The sequence below is a fragment of the Saccopteryx leptura genome, chromosome X (genome assembly GCF_036850995.1).
Source record: "Saccopteryx leptura isolate mSacLep1 chromosome X, mSacLep1_pri_phased_curated, whole genome shotgun sequence".
NCBI classification, from domain to species: Eukaryota; Metazoa; Chordata; class Mammalia; order Chiroptera; family Emballonuridae; genus Saccopteryx; species Saccopteryx leptura.
In genome coordinates this window covers 68,251,251-68,270,874 of record NC_089516.1, presented here as the reverse complement: position 1 = coordinate 68,270,874, position 19,624 = coordinate 68,251,251, and the positions used below count along the sequence as shown (strand labels likewise).

The 19,624-nt window shown below is 44.5% G+C and overlaps 1 protein-coding gene across 1 annotated transcript in view; it reads right to left on the bottom strand.

Moving 5' to 3' along the window:
* The window catches only part of OPHN1 (oligophrenin 1), a 336,244-nt gene extending 333,945 nt beyond the window's left edge, over window positions 1–2,299 (bottom strand). The window contains exons 1-2 of the mRNA XM_066356302.1: window positions 1,583–2,299; window positions 1,305–1,462 (exon numbers count right to left, since the gene is read on the bottom strand). Coding sequence (XP_066212399.1) covers window positions 1,305–1,458 — 154 coding nt within the window. The 5' untranslated portion in view covers window positions 1,459–1,462; window positions 1,583–2,299. The remainder of the gene's footprint in view (window positions 1–1,304; window positions 1,463–1,582) is intronic.
* Between the last annotated feature and the right edge of the window lie 17,325 nt (window positions 2,300–19,624).

The window sequence follows — 19,624 nt, the reverse complement described above, 5'->3', positions numbered from 1 at the left end:
TCTAACTACTCCTTTGGCACAATCTGCTTATCTTTAATCTCTCAGTGAACTTTTCAGTGGGGACACACCCCAAAGCCCGGCCTGTGAGTCTCTAAGGATCAACATCATTAAGGTGCTACCAGGAGTTTAATTTGGGCCACAATAGGACAAACCATTGAACGAGCAAATGCAATCAACTGACCAGGAGGCACTTGGACAACGTATATATTCTGACGAAAGCAGGCAGACAGCATGTGACTACACAAATACCAGCTCGTGCACTGCTGCTCCAAGCCTTCCTCCCTGCTCCTGGTTGGCTACATCTGCCTTAGAAGGTCCCCACACTGGGTGTAGACACAGTATATTCGGGATAAATCCACTCAGCACAAATTTATAAGTATACAGGACATTTTTGCCAGGAAGTGTGATTTTATTTTTCACAATTCTCTTTCAGCCAAGAAAATAAAAATTATCACTGTACCCAATCACTATTATCCACTTATCTGGGTATATACTTTGGCACAAAGGGTTGATTTGCCTGCACTCTTGTGGGGATATTTATTATTCTTCTCTTACTCCAAGCCTTCTGCCAACCAGAAGAAGTAAAAACTACACACACGATGGGGTGGGTGGGGAGTCCCACAGCTGTCAGCTGTGACCACTGGAAAAGCCAAGCTAGGTGAGATTCCTGGAGTCCCACGGTCCCATGGTGCCCGACCCCAGCCCTGTGACACGCTCCCTGGGGGCTGGGCTCCTTGTGCAGGGACTAGGCCTGTTTTTGTTCCACACTCAAGCAGAATGCAGTGGCATGTGAGGTCATCCAATAATTCTGAGTTTAGACCCACCTTTACCAGAACCATAGCTCAGTAACTTATAAAGGGAAAAAAAATCACTGGAGCAAGTTGCTTTCCTTAGATTCTAAGAAAACAACTTGCCAAGGGGAACGTTTTACCCACCCCACCCCCATGCTTACTGGAGCAACCAGAGACCAAGACAAAACCACCACTCAAGCTGCTGGCCTTAATTCCCAATTCTTTGCAAGGTGCTGGGCCAATTACTCGGTCAGCTTGGATGTCCCATTGCGGCAGACATGGGTGCTAGACATGTCTGACAGTATAGGCAGATTGTCCCTTTGGAACAAGAATGTGCCATGATAGCTGCAGAGCAAGAGGGTCCCTGGCATAGCTACAGATCCTGCCTTACAAGGTCAAGGCCACTGGAGGGAAAGGCCCAACGCCCTGGATCCTCCCTTCCGCCTGCGGGTGAAGAGCTCAAAGACCAGAGTTCGGGGATCAAGGAAACACCTCACTGAAGCGTTCACTTACTTCTCATAGCGCTGATCAGCGCGTTGCCGTCTTTGATCACGTCTTTGATGAATTTATTGGTCCTCTCCAGCTCCTGCTCGTAACACTTGAGCCTCTCGCGGAAATTGGGGCTGTCTAGGTAGCAGTCGCTGAACTCCAGAGGGGGGTGTCCCATGGCTCTGATGGTGGGGGTTGGAAGGAGAAAGGAAAGATACAAAGACCGAGAGCATCAGTGGCACAGTAGGGGGAGCAGATGGGAGGGATCGCTGGCAGCCTCCCTCCCTTTGATGGACAGGTACCTGTTCTGATAAGATTCCAGGGGAGATCCGGTTGGTCTGGACCGGAAACGGGCGCCCCGGCGACTGCTTCAGGTGACTGGGAACGCTAACTACTGCGGTCGGATCCCGGCGGGGCGCCGCCTAGCACTCAGCACCCCACTACAACCCAGGCATCGCTTCCCCAGACAGGCTGCAGACACCGCAGCCGGCTCGCCGCCGGACACCCGCCGGATCCTTATAAGCAATTGCAAACGTGACACTTCAGTCCGCCCAGAGTGTAGGCGGGGGTGAGAGCTGGGGTGGGAGCCGCCTCTCCTCTGTCCTCGCTCCTAGCTTCCGAGCTAACAGATTTCCTCCGCCGAACTCCGCGGGCCACCGGACCGCGCGCTCCCCTCCCCCTTCTTAAAGCATCGCCCGCGCCCCGCCGGGCGGAGCGCTGGGACCAAGCCGGGCAGCCGGGCTCCCTTGCTCGCTGTCCTCCTTGCACCCTGGGCTCCTGTTGCCGGAGTCCTGCGGCTCCCAGGAGTTTTTCCTGGTCCCGAGGAGCTGGCCGACTGTCCTGTTAGGAGCCGGAGGGGTTAAGCCGCGGCGGCAATGAAACGTAGCCTTCCTCCAGGGACATCCGAGTGCGAAGAGGAGGGCGAGAGCGCGGCACAATAGCCGCGGTGGCCGGCGCTTCCCTACGGAAACTGGGGAGCAGTCAGCCCCCTAGGACTCCAGCTGGAAAGCGTGGAGGTCTGGGAGATGTAGTCTTTCCGCCTCGCGCCCTGGGACTCCTCCCTGCGAGCTCAGAGCACCGCGCCCGGGCGTCGGCTCCCCCGCCCGCGGGCCTGCCCGGCCTCGGGGGCAGGTGTGCCGCGCCGGGGTCTTGAGTGGAAGGTTTCAGGAACTGGAGCAGAACCCGGGAGGGGTTGCAGGAGGCCATTTGTCACGTACCACTGTTTGGCTGCATTGTTTGTTTTCCTTCCAGCCTCCCTCTGACCTACCAACTTCTTTCTCTCTACCCTGTACCGTCTTCAAGGTCTCTTGCTGTAATTCCCATGGCCCTTAGAGCTGCGGGGTGACTGCTACACCCGGACCTCTATGTTAAGGTCAGAACTCTAGCCAAAAGAAATGGGGGCGTGACTAGGAGTTAACTTTTTCCTGAATAGGACCTCAGAGTATGGTTTTCGTGACCCAGGTCATTGCATAGGCCGCGGATAAGCACATGATTTTCCATGGGTAAATGGAAAACCTAAGAAGAGGATGTTACAGATTGCCTTGCAGCTTACCAGAGAGGCTTCTTGTCCACTGTCCACCGCAGAACAGGGGCTGCTCTTACCAGGTGGCTGCCTTGAGAGTAAGAGTATCCAAGGGCTGGGAAATAGTGTGTACATGGGCAAAAAGGCCCATTTTGATTTTGGAGAAGGGTTTAAGATTGCAGTGCCCTGTGAAGAAAGTTAAGGAATGCCCAAAGTGAAGGGGTTCTAAATAGAGTAATAACAGCTGATTCACCTGTCCTAGTTCCCTAAGGCTGCTGTAACAAATTGCCACAAATTTGGTGACATAAACCAACACAAATTTATTATTCTACAGTTCTGGAAGTCAGAGGTTAGAAATGGACCTCACTGACCTAGAATCAAGGTGTCATCAGGCTGTGTCCCTTTCTGTAAGCTATGGGGAAAATCTATATCCTTGCCTAACCAGCTTCTAGGAACTGTCCACACCCATAGCCCCCTTCCTCTGCCTTCACAGCCGGCAGTGCTTATCAACTCATTCTCCCCCTACATCTCTACATGGCTGTGACACTGGCTCTCCAGCCTCCCTCTTTCACTTCCAAGAACCCACCGAATAACTCAGGACAATCTCCCCACCTCAAGATCCTTAACTTGCACATCTGCAAAGTCTCTTGCCATACAAGGTAACACAGGTTCCAGGGATTAGGGCAGTGGTTCTCAAACTTTTTGAAGTTGGGGCACATTTAAAATCCTACAAATAATTGTAGGCACACTATATACAAATTTCTGAGAAATATGTTATAATAATTAAGTCAAATATAAAGTCCAAGTGTGTTTTTATGGTAATTAAACAAAATAAATATGACAAAATTAAATTTATTCTGACATTAAAAAACATTTTTATGCCCTGGCTGGTTGGCTCAATGGTAGAGCGTCGGCCTGGCGTGTGGGAGTCCTGGGTTTGATTCCCGGCCAGAGCACACAGGAGAGACGCCCATGGGCTTCTCCACCCATCCCCCTCTCCTTCCTCTCTGTCTCTCTCTTCCCCTCCTGCAGCCAAGGCTCCATTGGAGCAAGGATTGCCCGGGCGCTGAGGATGGCTCTGTGGCCTCTGCCTCAGGCGCTAGAATGGCTCTGATTGCGGCAGAGCGATGCACCAGATGGGCAGAGCATCGCCCCCTGGTGGGCATGCCGGGTGGATCCCGGTCGGGTGCATGTGGGAGTCTGTCTGACTACCTCCCTGTTTCCACCTTCAGAAAAATAAAAAATAATAATAATAATTTTTAAAAAAACATTTTTATGTTACATTTTTTTGAGTTATGCTTTATAGAATTCATAAAAGAGAGGGGTTAAAAAATTTTAAATACGACAAAAAAAGTTATCTTTTTATATTCTTAGTAAGATTTAGTAAATTCGGCAAGTCCTGGCACAAATGTGTTAAGTTTTTTCATTCTTGTGTTTATGAGAAACATGAGCCTGATGTGTCCTAGTGATTTCTTCAATGTTTGGGCATATATTTGAAAGGCAAACTCTCATTTCCTTGTCAATACATTGAAGAATTCCTCTCTTTTTACTCTTAATTATTTTGAGTGCAGAAAACCCCCACCATTCATATCATCTTAACTTTACACCAAACAAAGGATAGAAGAAACTTGCCTCCAGTCTTTTCAGGGAACATGGGGGGTAGTGTAAACAATCCAGCACCACAGCTTAACAGCCTTTTGCAACCTAATCAGGCAAGTGAGGTGGGGGGTTGGGCAGACTGTCAGTTTACAGCCAATTCCCCACACCTCTGTCCCCCAAAAATCTAAACTCCAAAAACCCGGTTCGTTTTTTGGTCCCCAACAGGCACATATTTCTCTGTGCACCTGGAAATCTAAGGCACACCAGTGCACCCTGGCACACACTTTGAGAACCACTGGATTAGGGCATAGCATCTTTTGGAGGAACATTCTTCTAACATCCATACAACGTATAATCCGATAACCCACCTCCCTAATCCTTTCAACAATCCTATTAGATAAGTATTATTCTTGTACCCATTTAAAGATGAAATAGCTGAGTCAAAGAGAGATTACATCATTTACCCAAAGACACACAGCTAGTTTAGTGGCAGTACTTGAACTTGACCCTAGCCTGGCTGGTTCTAGAGACACTGCTCTTAACCACTTCGTTATATCGCAGCATAGCACAGTCCAACAAGGAAACACCTTATAAAAATTAATGAGTATGCCTGACCTGGTGGCGCAGTGGATAACGCGTTGACCTGGAAATGCTGAGGCCGCCGGTTCGAAACCCTGGGCTTGCCTGGTCAAGGCACATATGGGAGTTGATGCTTCCAGCTCCTCCCCCCTTCTCTCTCTCTGTCTCTCTCTCTCTCCCTCTCTCTCTCCTCTCTAAAAATGAATAAAGAAAAAAAAAGAAAAAAAAGATTTAAAAAAATTAATGAGTAGCCACATCCTATTATAGGATTTTATTTCCTACTTTTTTTTATATTTTTAACATTATTATTTTTTTATTAAAGATTTGTCTGCAAGCCAGATGCAGCCATCAAAAGGGCCATATCTGGCTCATGAGCCATAGGTTCCTGACCCCTGTTTTAGTCCATTTACATTTTTTTTTGTATTTTTCTGAAGTTGGAAACAGGGAGGCAGTCAGACAGACTCCCGCATGCACCTGACTGGGATCCACCTGGTATGCCCTCCAGGGGGCGATGCTCTGCCCGTCTGTGGCATTGCTCTGCCGCAATCAGAGCCATTCTAGCACCTGAGGCAGAGGCCACAAAGTCATCCTCAGCGCCGGGCCAACTTTGCTCCAATGGAGCCTTGGCTGCAGGAGGGGAAGAGAGGAACAGAGAGGAAGGAGAGGGGGAGGGGTGGAGAAGCAGATGGGCGCTTCTCCTGTGTGCCCTGGCTGGGAATCAAACCTGGGACTCCTGCACACCAAGCCGACGCTCTACCACTGAGCCAACCATATTTCCTACTCTTTTTATCTTTTTCTTATCTTTATTCCCTACCCTTTTCTTCTTTATGAGAAAATGCCCCAAATGGGCTTTAAAAGCACCAATTCAGGTACTAAGGGTTTCCTATAGCATTCATTCAGTAATTTAACAAACATTTATTGAATGGCTGCTACATGACTTGACTTACAGAGCCTATACTTATATTTTCATTACTATGAACATTAACCATTGATGTTATTGATGTTAGGTACAGTCATGCTCATCTAACTTCCTATACTCAGAGTGGTATTTTTAGATTTTTCATGTATTTATTTTAGAGAGAGAGAAAGGGAGAGACAGAAACATCAATCTGTTCCTGCATGCGCCCTAACAGGAAATCAAGCCAACAACTTTTACATATCGGGAAGATGCTCCAACCAAACAAGCTATCCAGCCAGGACTCAAAGTGTTGTATAGTCAGTCACCTGTGTTATCCTTTATCTAGACAAGGGTTAAACTAAAGTGCAGAGGAAAACAAATGCCCTGGACCAAATCCCAAAGAAGAAAGAGGGTTAAAATTAGAACTCAGTCCTTCAGATAATAGCTGCCCTAGTTGAACATTATACTAAATGCTTTGCACATGCTATGCCTAACGCTTACAACTCAATAACTTGGAGTCTTCAAATTTTCTTTTTTTTTTTTTTTCTTTTTTTTTTTTACGTTTTTCTGAAGCTGGAAACAGGGAGAGACAGTCAGACAGACTCCCGCATGCGCCGGACCGGGATCCACCTGGCACGCCCACCATGGGGCGACACTCTGCCCACCAGGGGGCGATGCTCTGCCCATCCTGGGCGTCGCCATGTTGCGACCAGAACCACTCTAGCACCTGGGGCAGAGGCCACAGAGCCATCCCCAGCACCCGGGCCATCTTTGCTCCAATGGAGCCTTGGCTGCGGGAGGGGAAGAGAGAGACAGAGAGGAAAGCTCGGCGGAGGGGTGGAGAAGCAAATGGGCGCTTCTCCTATGTGCCCTGGCCGAGAATCGAACCCGGGTGCTCCGCACGCTAGGCCGACGCTCTACCGCTGAGCCAACCGGCCAGGGCAAGCTGACCAAATTTTCATTCACATAACCCCTAAAAGAATTTTGAGAAGCTATGTACTTCCTCACACATTTTTTTAATTTTTTTTTTCAGAGAGAGGGATAGACAGGGACAGACAGACAGAAACGGAGAGAGATGAGAAGCATCAATCATTAGTTTTTCATTGCGTGTTGCAACACCTTAGTTGTTCATTGATTGCTTTCTCATATATGCCTTCAGCAGACCGAGTAACCCCTTGCTGGAGCCAGCGACTTTGGGTTCAAGCTGGTGGGCTTTTTTTTTTTTTTTTTTTGGTCAAACCAGATGAGCCCGCGCTCAGTCTGGCAACCTCGGGGTCTCGAACCTGGGTCCTCTGCATCCCAGTCCAACGCTCTATCCACTGCACCACCGCCTGGTCAGGCATTCCTCACACATTTTTAGGTTGACATCTATATTTTGTTATCATGTTTAAATAGTTGCAAAAGGTGTAATTTCTAGCATACCATACAGATTGACAATTACAAATAAAACATAGTACACTTTTAAGGGTTTTCACTGGATTTACCATCAAACATTAAACACATACCAAAACAAAACTGTAAATTTTCCTTTAACTTTCAAAAACTTTACATTGTTCCTTTTTTCTCCTTGAAATAAAATGTCCATGCATTCTACCCACAGCGTTGTATTCTATCATAAAGTATATTTATACTTTCAGTTTTCTGTTGATCCCCATATTGAATTTCTCTGCAACAAAACATGTCCATAAATAGAAACTGAATAATTTTCATTTCCTTTTAATGATAAGGCTCCAAGTACAGTCTTCTGGGTTGACTTACAATTATTTCAATTATTATGTACACACAATAGATAAAAATACAGGAAGACAGACATTATGATTATTGTTATTAAACATAAAACAAAATTTTATTGGAAATATATATCTTAGTGAGATGGATGGGGAAGAGGTAAGTTTTATAGGGCCTTGAGTTAAAGAAGGTTCCTGGATATAAAAAAAAAAAAAGAAAAGAAAGAAAGACAGAAAGAAAGAAAGAGAGAGAGAGAGAAAGAAAAAGAAGTTTACTGGATATCCCTAATTGAAATCATTGCTTCATTTAGTCCCAAGGGTTTTTGTTTTGTTTTGTTTGTATTTTTCTGAAGCTGGAAACGGGGAGAGACAGTCAGACAGACTCCCGCATGCGCCCGACCGGGATCCACCCGGCACGCCCACCAGGGGCGACGCTCTGCCCACCAGAGGGCGACGCTCTGCCCCTCCGGGACCAGAGCCACTCTAGCGCCTGGGGCAGAGGCCAAGGAGCCATCCCCAGCGCCTGGGCCATCTTTGCTCCAATGGAGCCTTGGCTGTGGGAGGGGAAGAGAGAGACAGAGAGGAAGGAGGTAGGGGAGTGGAGAAGCAAATGGGCGCTTCTCCTATGTGCCCTGGCCGGGAATCGAACCCAGGTCCCCCGCACGCCAGGCCAACGCTCTACCGCTGAGCCAACCGGCCAGGGCCTAGCCCCAAGGGTTTTTATATCCTGGATCAAAGTATCATAATAAGATTTCTGACTTTTGAAAGATATGTTTTCCTTTTGACAGACTAAGAAAGGCAAACATGGGGTGGTTCTCAGGTAAATTGTTTTTGTTTGTTTTTTTTTAATTTTATTTATTCATTTTAGAGAGGAGAGAGAAAGGGAGAGAGAGAGACAGAGAGGGAGAGAGAGAGGAGAGAGAGACAGAGAGAGAAGTTGAGGAGGAGCTGGAAGCATCAACTCCCATATGTGCCTTGACCAGGCAAGCCCAGGGTTTCGAACCGGCGACTTCAGCATTTCCAGGTCGACGCTTTATCCACTGCGCCACCACAGGTCAGGCCTCAAGTAAATTGTTTTTAAGAACCCATATTAAAGGAGGTTGGGGATTTGGAACTTTGCTTCCTTCTCAGCTCTATTCATAATTACCAAAACTTGGAAGGAACCCAGATGTCCTTCACTAGGTGAATGGACAAATAAACTGTGGTACATCCAGACAATTCAAGAAATGAGTTACCATGACATGGAAAGACATGGGGAATCTTAAATGCACATATGACTAAGTAAAAGAAGCCAATCTGTATGGTGCCAACTATATGATATTCTGGAGAAGACAAAACTGTGAAAACAGTAAAAAGAAGTCCTGGCTGGTTGGTTCAGTGGTGGAGTGTTGGCCCAGCGTGTGGATGTCCTGGGTTCAGTTTCTGGTCAGGATGCAATGGAGAAGTGACCATCCGCTTCTCCACCGCTCCCCCTTTCACTTCTCTCTCTCTTTCTTTCCCTCTCTTACTCTGTCATCCTCTTCTGCAGTCATGGCTCGATTGGAACAAGTTGGCCCTGGGAAATGAGGATGGTTCCATAGCCTCCACCTCAGACGCTAAGAAGAGTTCAGTTGCTGAGCAACAGAGCAACACCCCAGACGGGCAGAGCATCGCCCCCTAGTGGGCTTGCCAGGTTGATTCTGGTTGGGGTGCATGCAGGAGTCTGTCTCTGCCTCTTCTCCTCTCGCTGATAAGAAAATAAATAGTAAAAGGAACAGTGACAGCCAGGGGGTGGAGACCCAGGGCTGTGACATGAGTAGGTGAAATACAAAAGGAGGGCAGTGAAAATATTCTGTGTGACATCGTAATGGTGAATATATGTGATTATACATTTGTCCAAACCCATAGAACGCACACCACCAAGAGTGCATACACCCTGAAATGAATTGTGGACTCTGGGTGATAGATTCATCAGCGGTAACAAGTATCCCGCTGCGGTGGGGAATGTTGATGAGACACGCTGTGCGTGGGTGTGGGGCAGGTGTATATGAGAAATCTTCTGTACTTCCTTCTCAATTGCTGTGACCCTAAAACTGTTCTAAAAAATAAATGTTTTTAAATGTTCAGGCTGCCTGACTTGTGGTGGCATACTGGATAAAGTATTGACCTGGAGTGCTGAGGATGCAGGTTCAAAACCCCAGGCTTGCCTGGTCAAGGCACATACGAGAAGCAACTACTATGATTTGGTGTTTTACACTCCTCTCTCCCCCGCCTTTCTCTCTCTCTCTCTTCTCTCTAAATCAGTAAATAAAATATTTTTTTAAATGTTCAGGCAGACAAATTCCATTTTCCCTGTTTCTTGTATGTCAAGGTAATAGCACCTTCACAGTGTTAACATGCCACATATGTCCATCCCTCTAGAATTCCAATACTTGCACTACATGGAGCACAAGACAGAGTGTGTATCAGCTCCACAGCCTTATCGCATGCTCACCTTGCCACCAGTTCTAGCCTAGCCCAATCCTGTACTACCATTGGCACCATTCCCAGACCCAATCTTGGCTCTGGCCCATTCTCTGCTTTGAAGGCACTTGACCTACTTTCTTTCTTTAACTTAAGCCAAAATTTTAGGAGCTCTAAGTGGGAAATGGTTGAAGAAAGGAAAAATCCTTTTCCATAGTGCTCCATACATCCAGCTCTCCACTTATAGCACTCCCTTCATGTCTCCCCTTTTGATGTTTCTTGGTGAAAAAAGTCATGAATTCATTGCTTTAAAAATGTGATCTATTTTAATCTATGTGATCAACTATCACCCACCATTTTTTATTTATAAGATTTATAAGAGTGTAAAGCCAGTTGCCATGGCCACCATCACAGCCACTTGGCCCATGCAGGTTCGCATTAGATTCAGACAAACGGTAATGAAACAATGGAGCCAAGAACTGGTGGGCCATTACCTTTAATCCTAGCTTGTACCTGGCGGGCAAGTAAAAACAGACACTGGGCTTCAAAACCCACTCATTCAGTGCTCACAAAGCTAATGACTTATCCGAGTTTTCTAGAATCAAAGGTTTCTTTTTTTTTATTTTAATTTTATTTATTTATTTATTTATTTATTTATTTATTTATTTATTTATTTTTACAGATACAGAGAGTGAGTCAGAGAGAGGGATAGACAGGGACAGACAGACAGGAACAAAGAGATGAGAAGCATCAATCATTAGTTTTTCATTGCGCGTTGCAACACCTTAGTTGTTCATTGATTGCTTTCTCATATGTGCCCTGACCGCGGGCCTTCAGCAGACCGAGTAACCCCTTGTTGGACCCAGCGACCTTGCGTTCAAGCTGGTAGGCTTTTACTCAAACCGGATGAGCCCGTGCTCAAGCTGGTGACCTTGGGGTCTCGAACCTGGGTCTTTGCATCCTAGTCCAATGCTCTATCCACTGCGCCACCTCCTGGTCAGGCTAGAATCAAAGGTTTCTAACCTCACCAGCCTTATTCACCTCTGTTTCTCATCTCCTTCTCTCTGCACAAACTCTGCACTAACTGGCTTCTCCTTCAGCACTCCACCATCTTGGTTGCCTCTCCTCTCCTCCACGTGGCCTTTTTCTGCTCTCTGCTCTCCAGTGCTAATCTCAGGAACCAAGAGAGAGTAAGCTCCCAGTCTGCCCCATTTTATATTGTAGAAATCAAAACCTTTAATCCAATATACAAACAGGGAAGTCTCTGATACAAAGTCACTTATCTGAAGCGTAATGGGATTCCTCATGAGAGTGCACCACCCCAGGGTGGGAAAGGCTTAGTCTTAAAACTAAGCCTTAGGCCTGACCAGGAGGTGGCGCAGTGGATAGAGCATCAGACTGGGATGCAGAGGACCCAGGTTCAAGACCTCGAGGTCCCCAGCTTGAGTGTGGACTCATCTGGTTTGAACAACGCTCACCAGCTTGGACCCAAGGTCGCTGGCTCGAGCAAGGGGTTACTCGCTCTACTGAGGGCCCACGGTCAAGGCACATATGAGAAAGCAATCAATGAATAACTAAGGTGCTGCAACGCGCAATGAAAAACTAATGATTGATGCTTCTCATCTCTCTTTGTTCCTGTCTGTCTGTTATCTATTCCTCTCTCTGACTCTCTCTCTCTCTGTAAAAAACACACACAAAAAAACTCTGCCAGTTTACAGCCTATCTCCCACAACAAAAGCAAGCAAACATATTTAAAAACTTATTTGACCAACAAAGAGTCATGGTTGCCATCACACTTTCATATCAGCAGGACCATATCAAAGCTTTGTCCTGGTAAGGACCTGGGTATTTTCTCCATGTGGTCATTTTCCGTGTTCATTTTGATTTCCAATAAGCCAGAGTTCAAAACGAAACCCAACAAAGCTTATTTTAATTTTGAGAGATATTATAGGAGGGATGAAAACATGGCTGTTTACTTTTAAACTCCCGGAAAGATATCAATACTAACCATTCCAGCTTAGTAGTCATACAAGTCTTCAAACAATGGTTTGGATTAATGACATGAGGGGAGGTTTACACTTCTCATTGTGGCAACAGGCTTTCAGATTTCCATATGATTTCATCTTGTATCTGTTTCTAAGTAGTAACTAAATAAACATGATTAAATACCTGTGACTTTGCGTATCATCTTATGTGCTTATTTTCACTCATATCACATAGTACATTACATAGTTTTTTATTTTTAATTTTTTAAATTTTTTTTTTTTACATAGAGAGAGAGAGTCAGAGAGAGGGAAAGACAGGAACGGAGAGATGAAAAGCATCAATCATTAGTTTTTCGTTGCGCATTGTGACACCTTGTTGTTCATTGATTACTTTCTCATATGTGCCTTGACTGCGGGCCTTCAGCAGACCAAGTAACTCCTTGCTTGAGCCAGTGACCTTGGGTCCAAGCTGGTGAGCTTTTTGCTCAAGCCAGATGAGCCCGTGCTCAAGCTGGCGACCTCGGGGTCTTGAACCTGGGTCCTCGGCATCCCAGTCCGACGCTCTATCCACTGCGCCACCGTCTGGTCAGGCATTACATACTTTTTTAAAAACACAATTACTGGACTGACAATTTGAGTAACATAAAACAACTAAAATATTTTCCAAAAGATTTCTAGCCCTGGGCTCTGGCCAGTTGGCTCAGTGGTAGAGCGTCGGCCTGGCGTGCAGAAGTCCCGGGTTTGATTCCCAGTCAGGGCACACAGGAGAAGCGTCCATCTGCTTCTCCACTCCTCCCCCTCTCCTTCCTCTCTGTCTCTCTCTTCCCCTCCCGCAGTCGAGGCTCCATTGGAGCAAAGATGGCCCGGGTGCTGGGGATGGCTCCTTGGCCTCTGCCCCAGGCGCTAGAGTGGCTCTGGTCAAGGCAGAGTGACGCCCCGGAGGGGCAGAGCATCGCCCCCTGGTGGGCAGAGCGTTGTCCCCTGGTGGGCGTGCCGGGTGGATCCCGGTCAGGCACATGCGGGAGTCTGTCTGACTGTCTCTCCCCGTTTCCAGCTTCAGAAAAATACAAAAAAAAAAAAAAAAATAAAAAAAAAAAAGATTTCTAGCCCTGGAAGTGATAAGACATGAGGAAGTCATAAGGTAATTGACTGTAACAAATTATTTTAGTTTCTCCTAAAATAAAGCAACACAAAATAAAACATGCAATTCTTTCTAATTTTTTTCTTACTTTTTTTTATATCCTACTTATGTGGGATATATATTTATCCTTCTTTAATCCCCTCTCCCCCCATAATTCTTTCCAATTTTTTAAATTTATTTATTTATTTATTTATTTATTTATTTATTACAGAGACAGAGAGAGAGAGAGTCAGAGACAGGGACAGACAGACAGGAATGGAGAGATGAGAAGCATCAATCATTAGTTTTTCGTTGTGCGTTGCAACACCTTAGTTGTTCATTGATTGCTTTCTCATATGTGCCTTGACCGTGGGCCTTCAGCAGACCGAGTAACCCCTTGCTGGAGCCAGCGACCTTGGGCTCAAGCTGTTGAGCCTTGCTCAAACCAGCGACATGCTCAAGCTGGCGACCTCGGGGTCTCGAACCTGGGTCTTCCGCATCCCAGTCCGACACTCTATCCACTGCACCACTGCCTGGTCAGGCTCTTTCCAATTTTTAAATCTCTTTTTTTCATGATTAAAACAAGCAGTAGACAAATACTCAGAATAATATCACTGACTAAAAATGGATATTCATTTATTCTTAAAGTAAACTATTAAGACATAAAATAAAGGATTTTAACAAGGTATTATAGAACAATATATATTAGTCCTTTTTCCACAATTTTGCAACAATTTCATGCTGGCAATTTAATAAATGACACATCAGAGAATGGACACGAAGATGGTTGTCTAAGAAGGCAAAAGTATGGTGGTAATGCTCTGGCAAGGAGCCAGAACACACCAAACATGCTTTCTCTCTCTAGTTGTTAAACCAACATTACCACAGGAAGGAAACTGGTTTCAGAACCGTACTAAGGAAGATGGTGGCGTAAATAAATGTGGTACTCACATCCTCCCACAACCACATGAAAAAAAACAATGAAGCTACAGAACAACCATCACGCAGAACCACCTAAAATCTAGCTGACTGGAAGGCCTACAACTGAGAATATACAGAAATCATGTCACATTGGTAGGAGGAGCTGAGATGTGGAATAGGTTGGTCTCACATGGCGGGTGAAAATCGGGAAGGATATCTTGGCTGTGAATTTTCCCCCTGAGGAGTGAGGAGTCCAAGCCCCACAGCGGGCTCCATTCCCAGGGTTCCAGTGCCAGGAAGACAAATCCCCATAACTTCTACTGTTCTCTTTTGTTTCCATGTGGTAGGTAGAGCTGGAAACAAAAGAGAAATCCCCATAACTTTTACTGGCCGTAAAAAGCAGAGCTTAATGTGTTTGAGGAAGATGGAGGACTGACGGAGTCCCAGGCAGCAACTTTTAAAGGGCTTGTGCATAGACTTACTCAGAATCAGTTCCTCTGAGCTCCAGTGCTGAGGCAGCAGCATAAAAAGCACCAGGGACATACAGGATAGAACAGAAGTATCTGGCATCAGAGTGAGTGAGAGCTGGAAGGGCAGCTTTCTCCCAGATGTAAGTGCTGGCAGAGGATCATTGTTCCTTTTCTGAGTCCTTAACCCACAGATCAAGAAGGTGGGCGCCATATACAAGTCTTCATCAACCTGGTTATCATTTTTCCCCACCCAAGTGATTCCCTGAGACCCCACTCCACCCAACCTGTGGCCCCTCCCAAATTGTTTCCAGTGGTTTTTCCATGACAACGCTTTGTCTTAATTCATGCTTTAGACTTTCCTAAAATATCACAAACAGGCCTGACCTGTGGTGGCACAGTGGGTAAAAGCATCGACCTGGGACACTGAGGTCGCCAGTTCAAAACCCCGGGTTTCCCTGGTCAAGGCACATATGGAAGTTGATGCTTTCTGCTCCTCCCTCCCTTCTCTCTCTCTCTCTCTCTCTCTCTCTCTCTCCTCTCTCTAAAATAAATAAATAAATAAATAAATCTAAAAAAATGTTTAAAAAAATATCACAAACAAGCAGTATCTAGCCTTGGCATGCCCCATACCTCTCATTAAGTGGCCCTAGGCCAGGTGCTAACAGCAGCTGGTCTTAGTTCTCATCTTGGCCTTCCCTGAGCACCTCCAATCCTAGCACAAGTAGCAGCCATCTTCAGATTGCCTTGTAGCTCATGCTGGGTGGCTCCAGGCATGGCACAGATGATTCTGACCTTGCCTGCACCTCCTGAGAGGCCCCAGAGACAAAGCACTTGGTGGACTGTTTCAGACCTCGTTGAAAACCCCCCAAACCACCAGCACAAGTGACACACTCAGGAGTCAGACTCAGTGAGCACCAGAACCTCACTGAAGTAATTCCATCTCCATGGGTTGAATATCTGCACATATGATCCTTCACAGTGGTTATAGCCAGTCCTTTTGGCTGATCATTCTAGGGATAAATCTCTCCCATTGACCTGCCAACAGCAATCAAGTCTCAACTACAAAAGGACGGTATACACAGAGTACATGGGTGGTGCATCTGGAGTGCCCACTCAGGTGAATGCAGAAGCTGTGCCACTGGACCCTACAGAACACCTACTACATAAGGCCACTCTACCAAGCCCAGGAAACATAACAGCTCTACCTACCACATGGAAACAAACACGAGGCTGCTGAAATGAGGAGACAAAGAACCATGTCCCAAATGAAAAAACAGAACAAAACTTCAGAAAAAGAACTAAACAAAATGAAGACAAGCTATCTACAAGACACAGAGTTCAAAACACTGGTTATAAGGGTAATCAATTAACTTAGAGGAAAAGTAGATGAACTTAGAGACAACTTCAAAAGCAGAAAAATGACATAAAAACCATAAAAAAAGAACTAGTTATAAAGTAAGGATACACTAACTGAAAAGAAGAATAATTTACAGGGAATCAACAGTAGAGTAAATGAAGCCAAAAATCAAAATAGTGATTTGGAATACAAGAAAGTAAAAAACACCTAATCAGAACAGCAAAAAGAAAAAAGATTCCAAAAAGATAAAGGTAGTATAAGGAGCCTCTGACCTACTTTAAGAAATAATGACAGAAAACTTCTCTAACCTGGTGAAGAAAATAGACATACAAGTCCAGGAAGCACAAAGAATCCCAAATAAGATGAAACTAAAGAGGCCCACACCAAAACACATCATAATTAAAATGCAAAAGGTTAAAGACAAAAACCAGACGAGTGGATCAAAAAGCTTTGGTACATATATACTATGGAATACTACTCAGCCATAAGAAATGATGACATCGGATCATTTACAATAACATGGATGGACCTTGATAACATTATACGGAGTGAAATAAGTAAATCAGAAAAAACTAAGAACTATATGAATCCATACATAGATGGGACATAAAAATGAGACTCAAAGACATGGACAAGAATGTGATGGTAACGGGGGAGAGTTGTTTTTTTCATAAACAAGGAAGGAGAGAGAGGGGGTAGGGGGAGGGAAGGGGCACAAAAAAAACCAGATAGAAGGTGACGGAAGACAATTTGACTTTGGTGAGGGGTATGCAACATAATCAAATGTCAAAATAATCTGGAGATGTTTTCTCTGAACATATGTACCCTGATTTATCAATGTCACTGCATTAAAATTAATAATAAAAAATGTTTTAAAAAAACAGAGAGAGAGAATCTTTTATAAATAATTTTTAATTTTTTTAATTTTTTACAGAGACAGAGAGTCAGAGAGAGGGATAGACAGGGACAGACAGACAGGAATGGAGAGATGAGAAGCATCAATCATTAGTTTTTCGTTCCGCATTGTGACACCTTAGTTGTTCATTGATTGCTTTCTCATATGTGCCTTGACTGCAGGCCTTCAGTAGACTGAGTAACCCCTTGCTTGAGCCAGTGACCCTGGGTCCAAGCTGGTGAGCTCTTTGCTCAAACCAGATGAGCCTGTGCTCAAGCTGGTGACCTTGGGGTCTCGAACCTGGGTCCTCGGCATCCCAGTCCAATGCTCTATCCACTGAACCACTGCCTGGTCAGACCAGAGAGAGAATCTTAAAAGCTGCAAGAAAAATGCAGTTAGTTACCAACAAGGGAGCTCCCATATACTGTCTGCTGATTTCCCAACAGAAAATTTGCAGTCCAGAAAGGAGTGGCAAGAAATATTCAAAGCAATAAAAAGAAAGGACCTACAAACAAGATTACTTTACCCAGCAAAGCTATCATTTAGAATCAAAGAACAGAAAAAGAACTTCCTAAACAAGAAAAAAAACTAATGGTGTTCACCACTACCAAATCAGTATTACATGAAATATTCGAGGTTTTCTTTTTCTTTTCTTTTTGAGAGAGGCAGAGAGAGAGAGAGACAGGAACATGGAGCTGCTCCTGTATGTGCCCTGACATGGAAATCAAACCGGCAACCTCTGTGCTCTGGGATAACGCTACAACTGATGAGTCATCTGGCCAGGGCTTAATTTTTTTTTATTTGCAGAGAGACAGAGGAAGGGAGAGAGACGGGAGGGGGAAGGAAAGCATTCATTTGTTGTTTCACTTAGCTGTGCAGTCATTGACTACAGCTAGTGCTCGACTTACGACCACGATTGGTTCCAACAGACTGGTCGTTTGGTCATAAGTTGAGTAGGCTATATATATGTACAGTACTGTGAAATGATGTTATAAAAATCTTTAAATCATATTTTATCATAATTTTCTATTATTATTGTTATATATCATAATTTTCTTTGTTCATTTTATGCCATTGGTATCATCTCTACACCATTTTGCTTCTTATTTTTACATTCATCAGGTATAAGTAAAACACTGCATTATCAGTACAACTGGTTTAATAGTTGCAAAACATACAAAATTACAAAATACAGGTGCATACAAAAATACAAAATACGGGTGTAAAAAATACCATAGGAAACATTTTCCCAATTGCAAAACATATCAAAATATATAAACATGTACGAAACATTTTATTGGCCACTGGTGCTTGGGTGTGGATCGTTGATGTCGTTATCTGAGGCAGCAGTTGGGGTTACCGGAGTTGGTTTTTTCATAAACATGGTGAGCTTTGTCTGAATTGTATGTTTCTTTCTTTCTTCATAAATTTCACGATACAGACGAAACACATCGTGTGCCATCCGTTCAATCTTTGAAAATCATTCGATGTTTGGGTCCATTCCTTCAAAATGTATAAGAAGTTTATTCAGTAAAGATAAACCTTCTGATAATCCCTTAGTGGTGAACTTTCATTCTGGCTTCTCCTCTTCTTTCTCTGCTTCTCTTCTTTCTTCTTCCACCACTCTTTCTTCTTCCAGTTCGATTCTTCCTCTTCATTTGTAAGTTCTCCGAATTCTTTGTCTAGCAATTCTTTGACATCTTCCATTTCACACTCCAAAGAAAGGTCTTTAGCGAGTTTTACTATTTTTTCCCCAAATCGTTTCAAGTTCATGTTCACTGTCAAAATCATTAACATAGCGCTTAACACAATTTTTCCAGATGCCATTCATGCACTTTGTCATCACAGCCTCCCAGGTGGTAGCGATATTTTTGATACACATCAAAATGTTGTAGTGTTTCCATAAATCTTGCAATGTTAGTTCTGAGTCAGCATCTATAGCAGAAATTGCTTGACCAAAGGTGGTTCAAAGATAGTTGGCCTTTAATGTAGCAATTGAACCTTGGTCCATAGGCTGGATGAGTGGAGTCGTGTTTGGCAGGAGAAAAACAAATTTTACATCTGGATAGAGATCACCTAGATGTGGTGGGTGTCCAGGCGCATTATCGAGTAGAAATAAAATCTTGAAAGGAATATCTTTCTCCAAACAATATTTTCGACCTTGAGGAATAAAACAGTTCATAAACCAGTCTTCAAACAATCCTTATGTCATCCATGCTTTATGTTGAGAAGGAAAGTATATGGGCAGTGTGTGCTTGTTGATATTCTTGAACACACACGGGTTCTCTGAGTGATAAACTAACAACAGCTTTAGCTTAAACCCTGCAATGTTCCCACCAAGCAGCAGAGTTAGCTTATCCTTAAATGCTTTAAATCCCGGCATGCTTTTGGCCTCTCTGTGAATATAAGTGCTTGCTGGCATCCGTTTCCAAAATAATCCAGTTTCATCAACATTGAAAATCTGTTCTGCTAGATATCCCTCATCTGTAATTAATTCATCCAGACTATCAACAAACTTACATGCTCCTTCCTCATCAGCACTCGCTGCTTCTCCAGTCACTTGAACATTATGCATTTGGAATCTTTTCTTGAATCTCTGGGACCAGCCAGTGCTTGCTACAAATTCTTGACTGTAATCTTCTCCAGCACACTTCTTCAGAGTCTGAAATAGACTTCTTGCCTTCATCTGCACACTAAAAAGACTTAATGGTATCCATTTTTGAATTTGATCTTCCATCCAAATATATAGCAGTTTGTCCATTTTGTGGATGGTCCCGCTTTGTTGCTTTGTTATAACTGTTGATCACATGGGTGCAGAACCTTTCACAC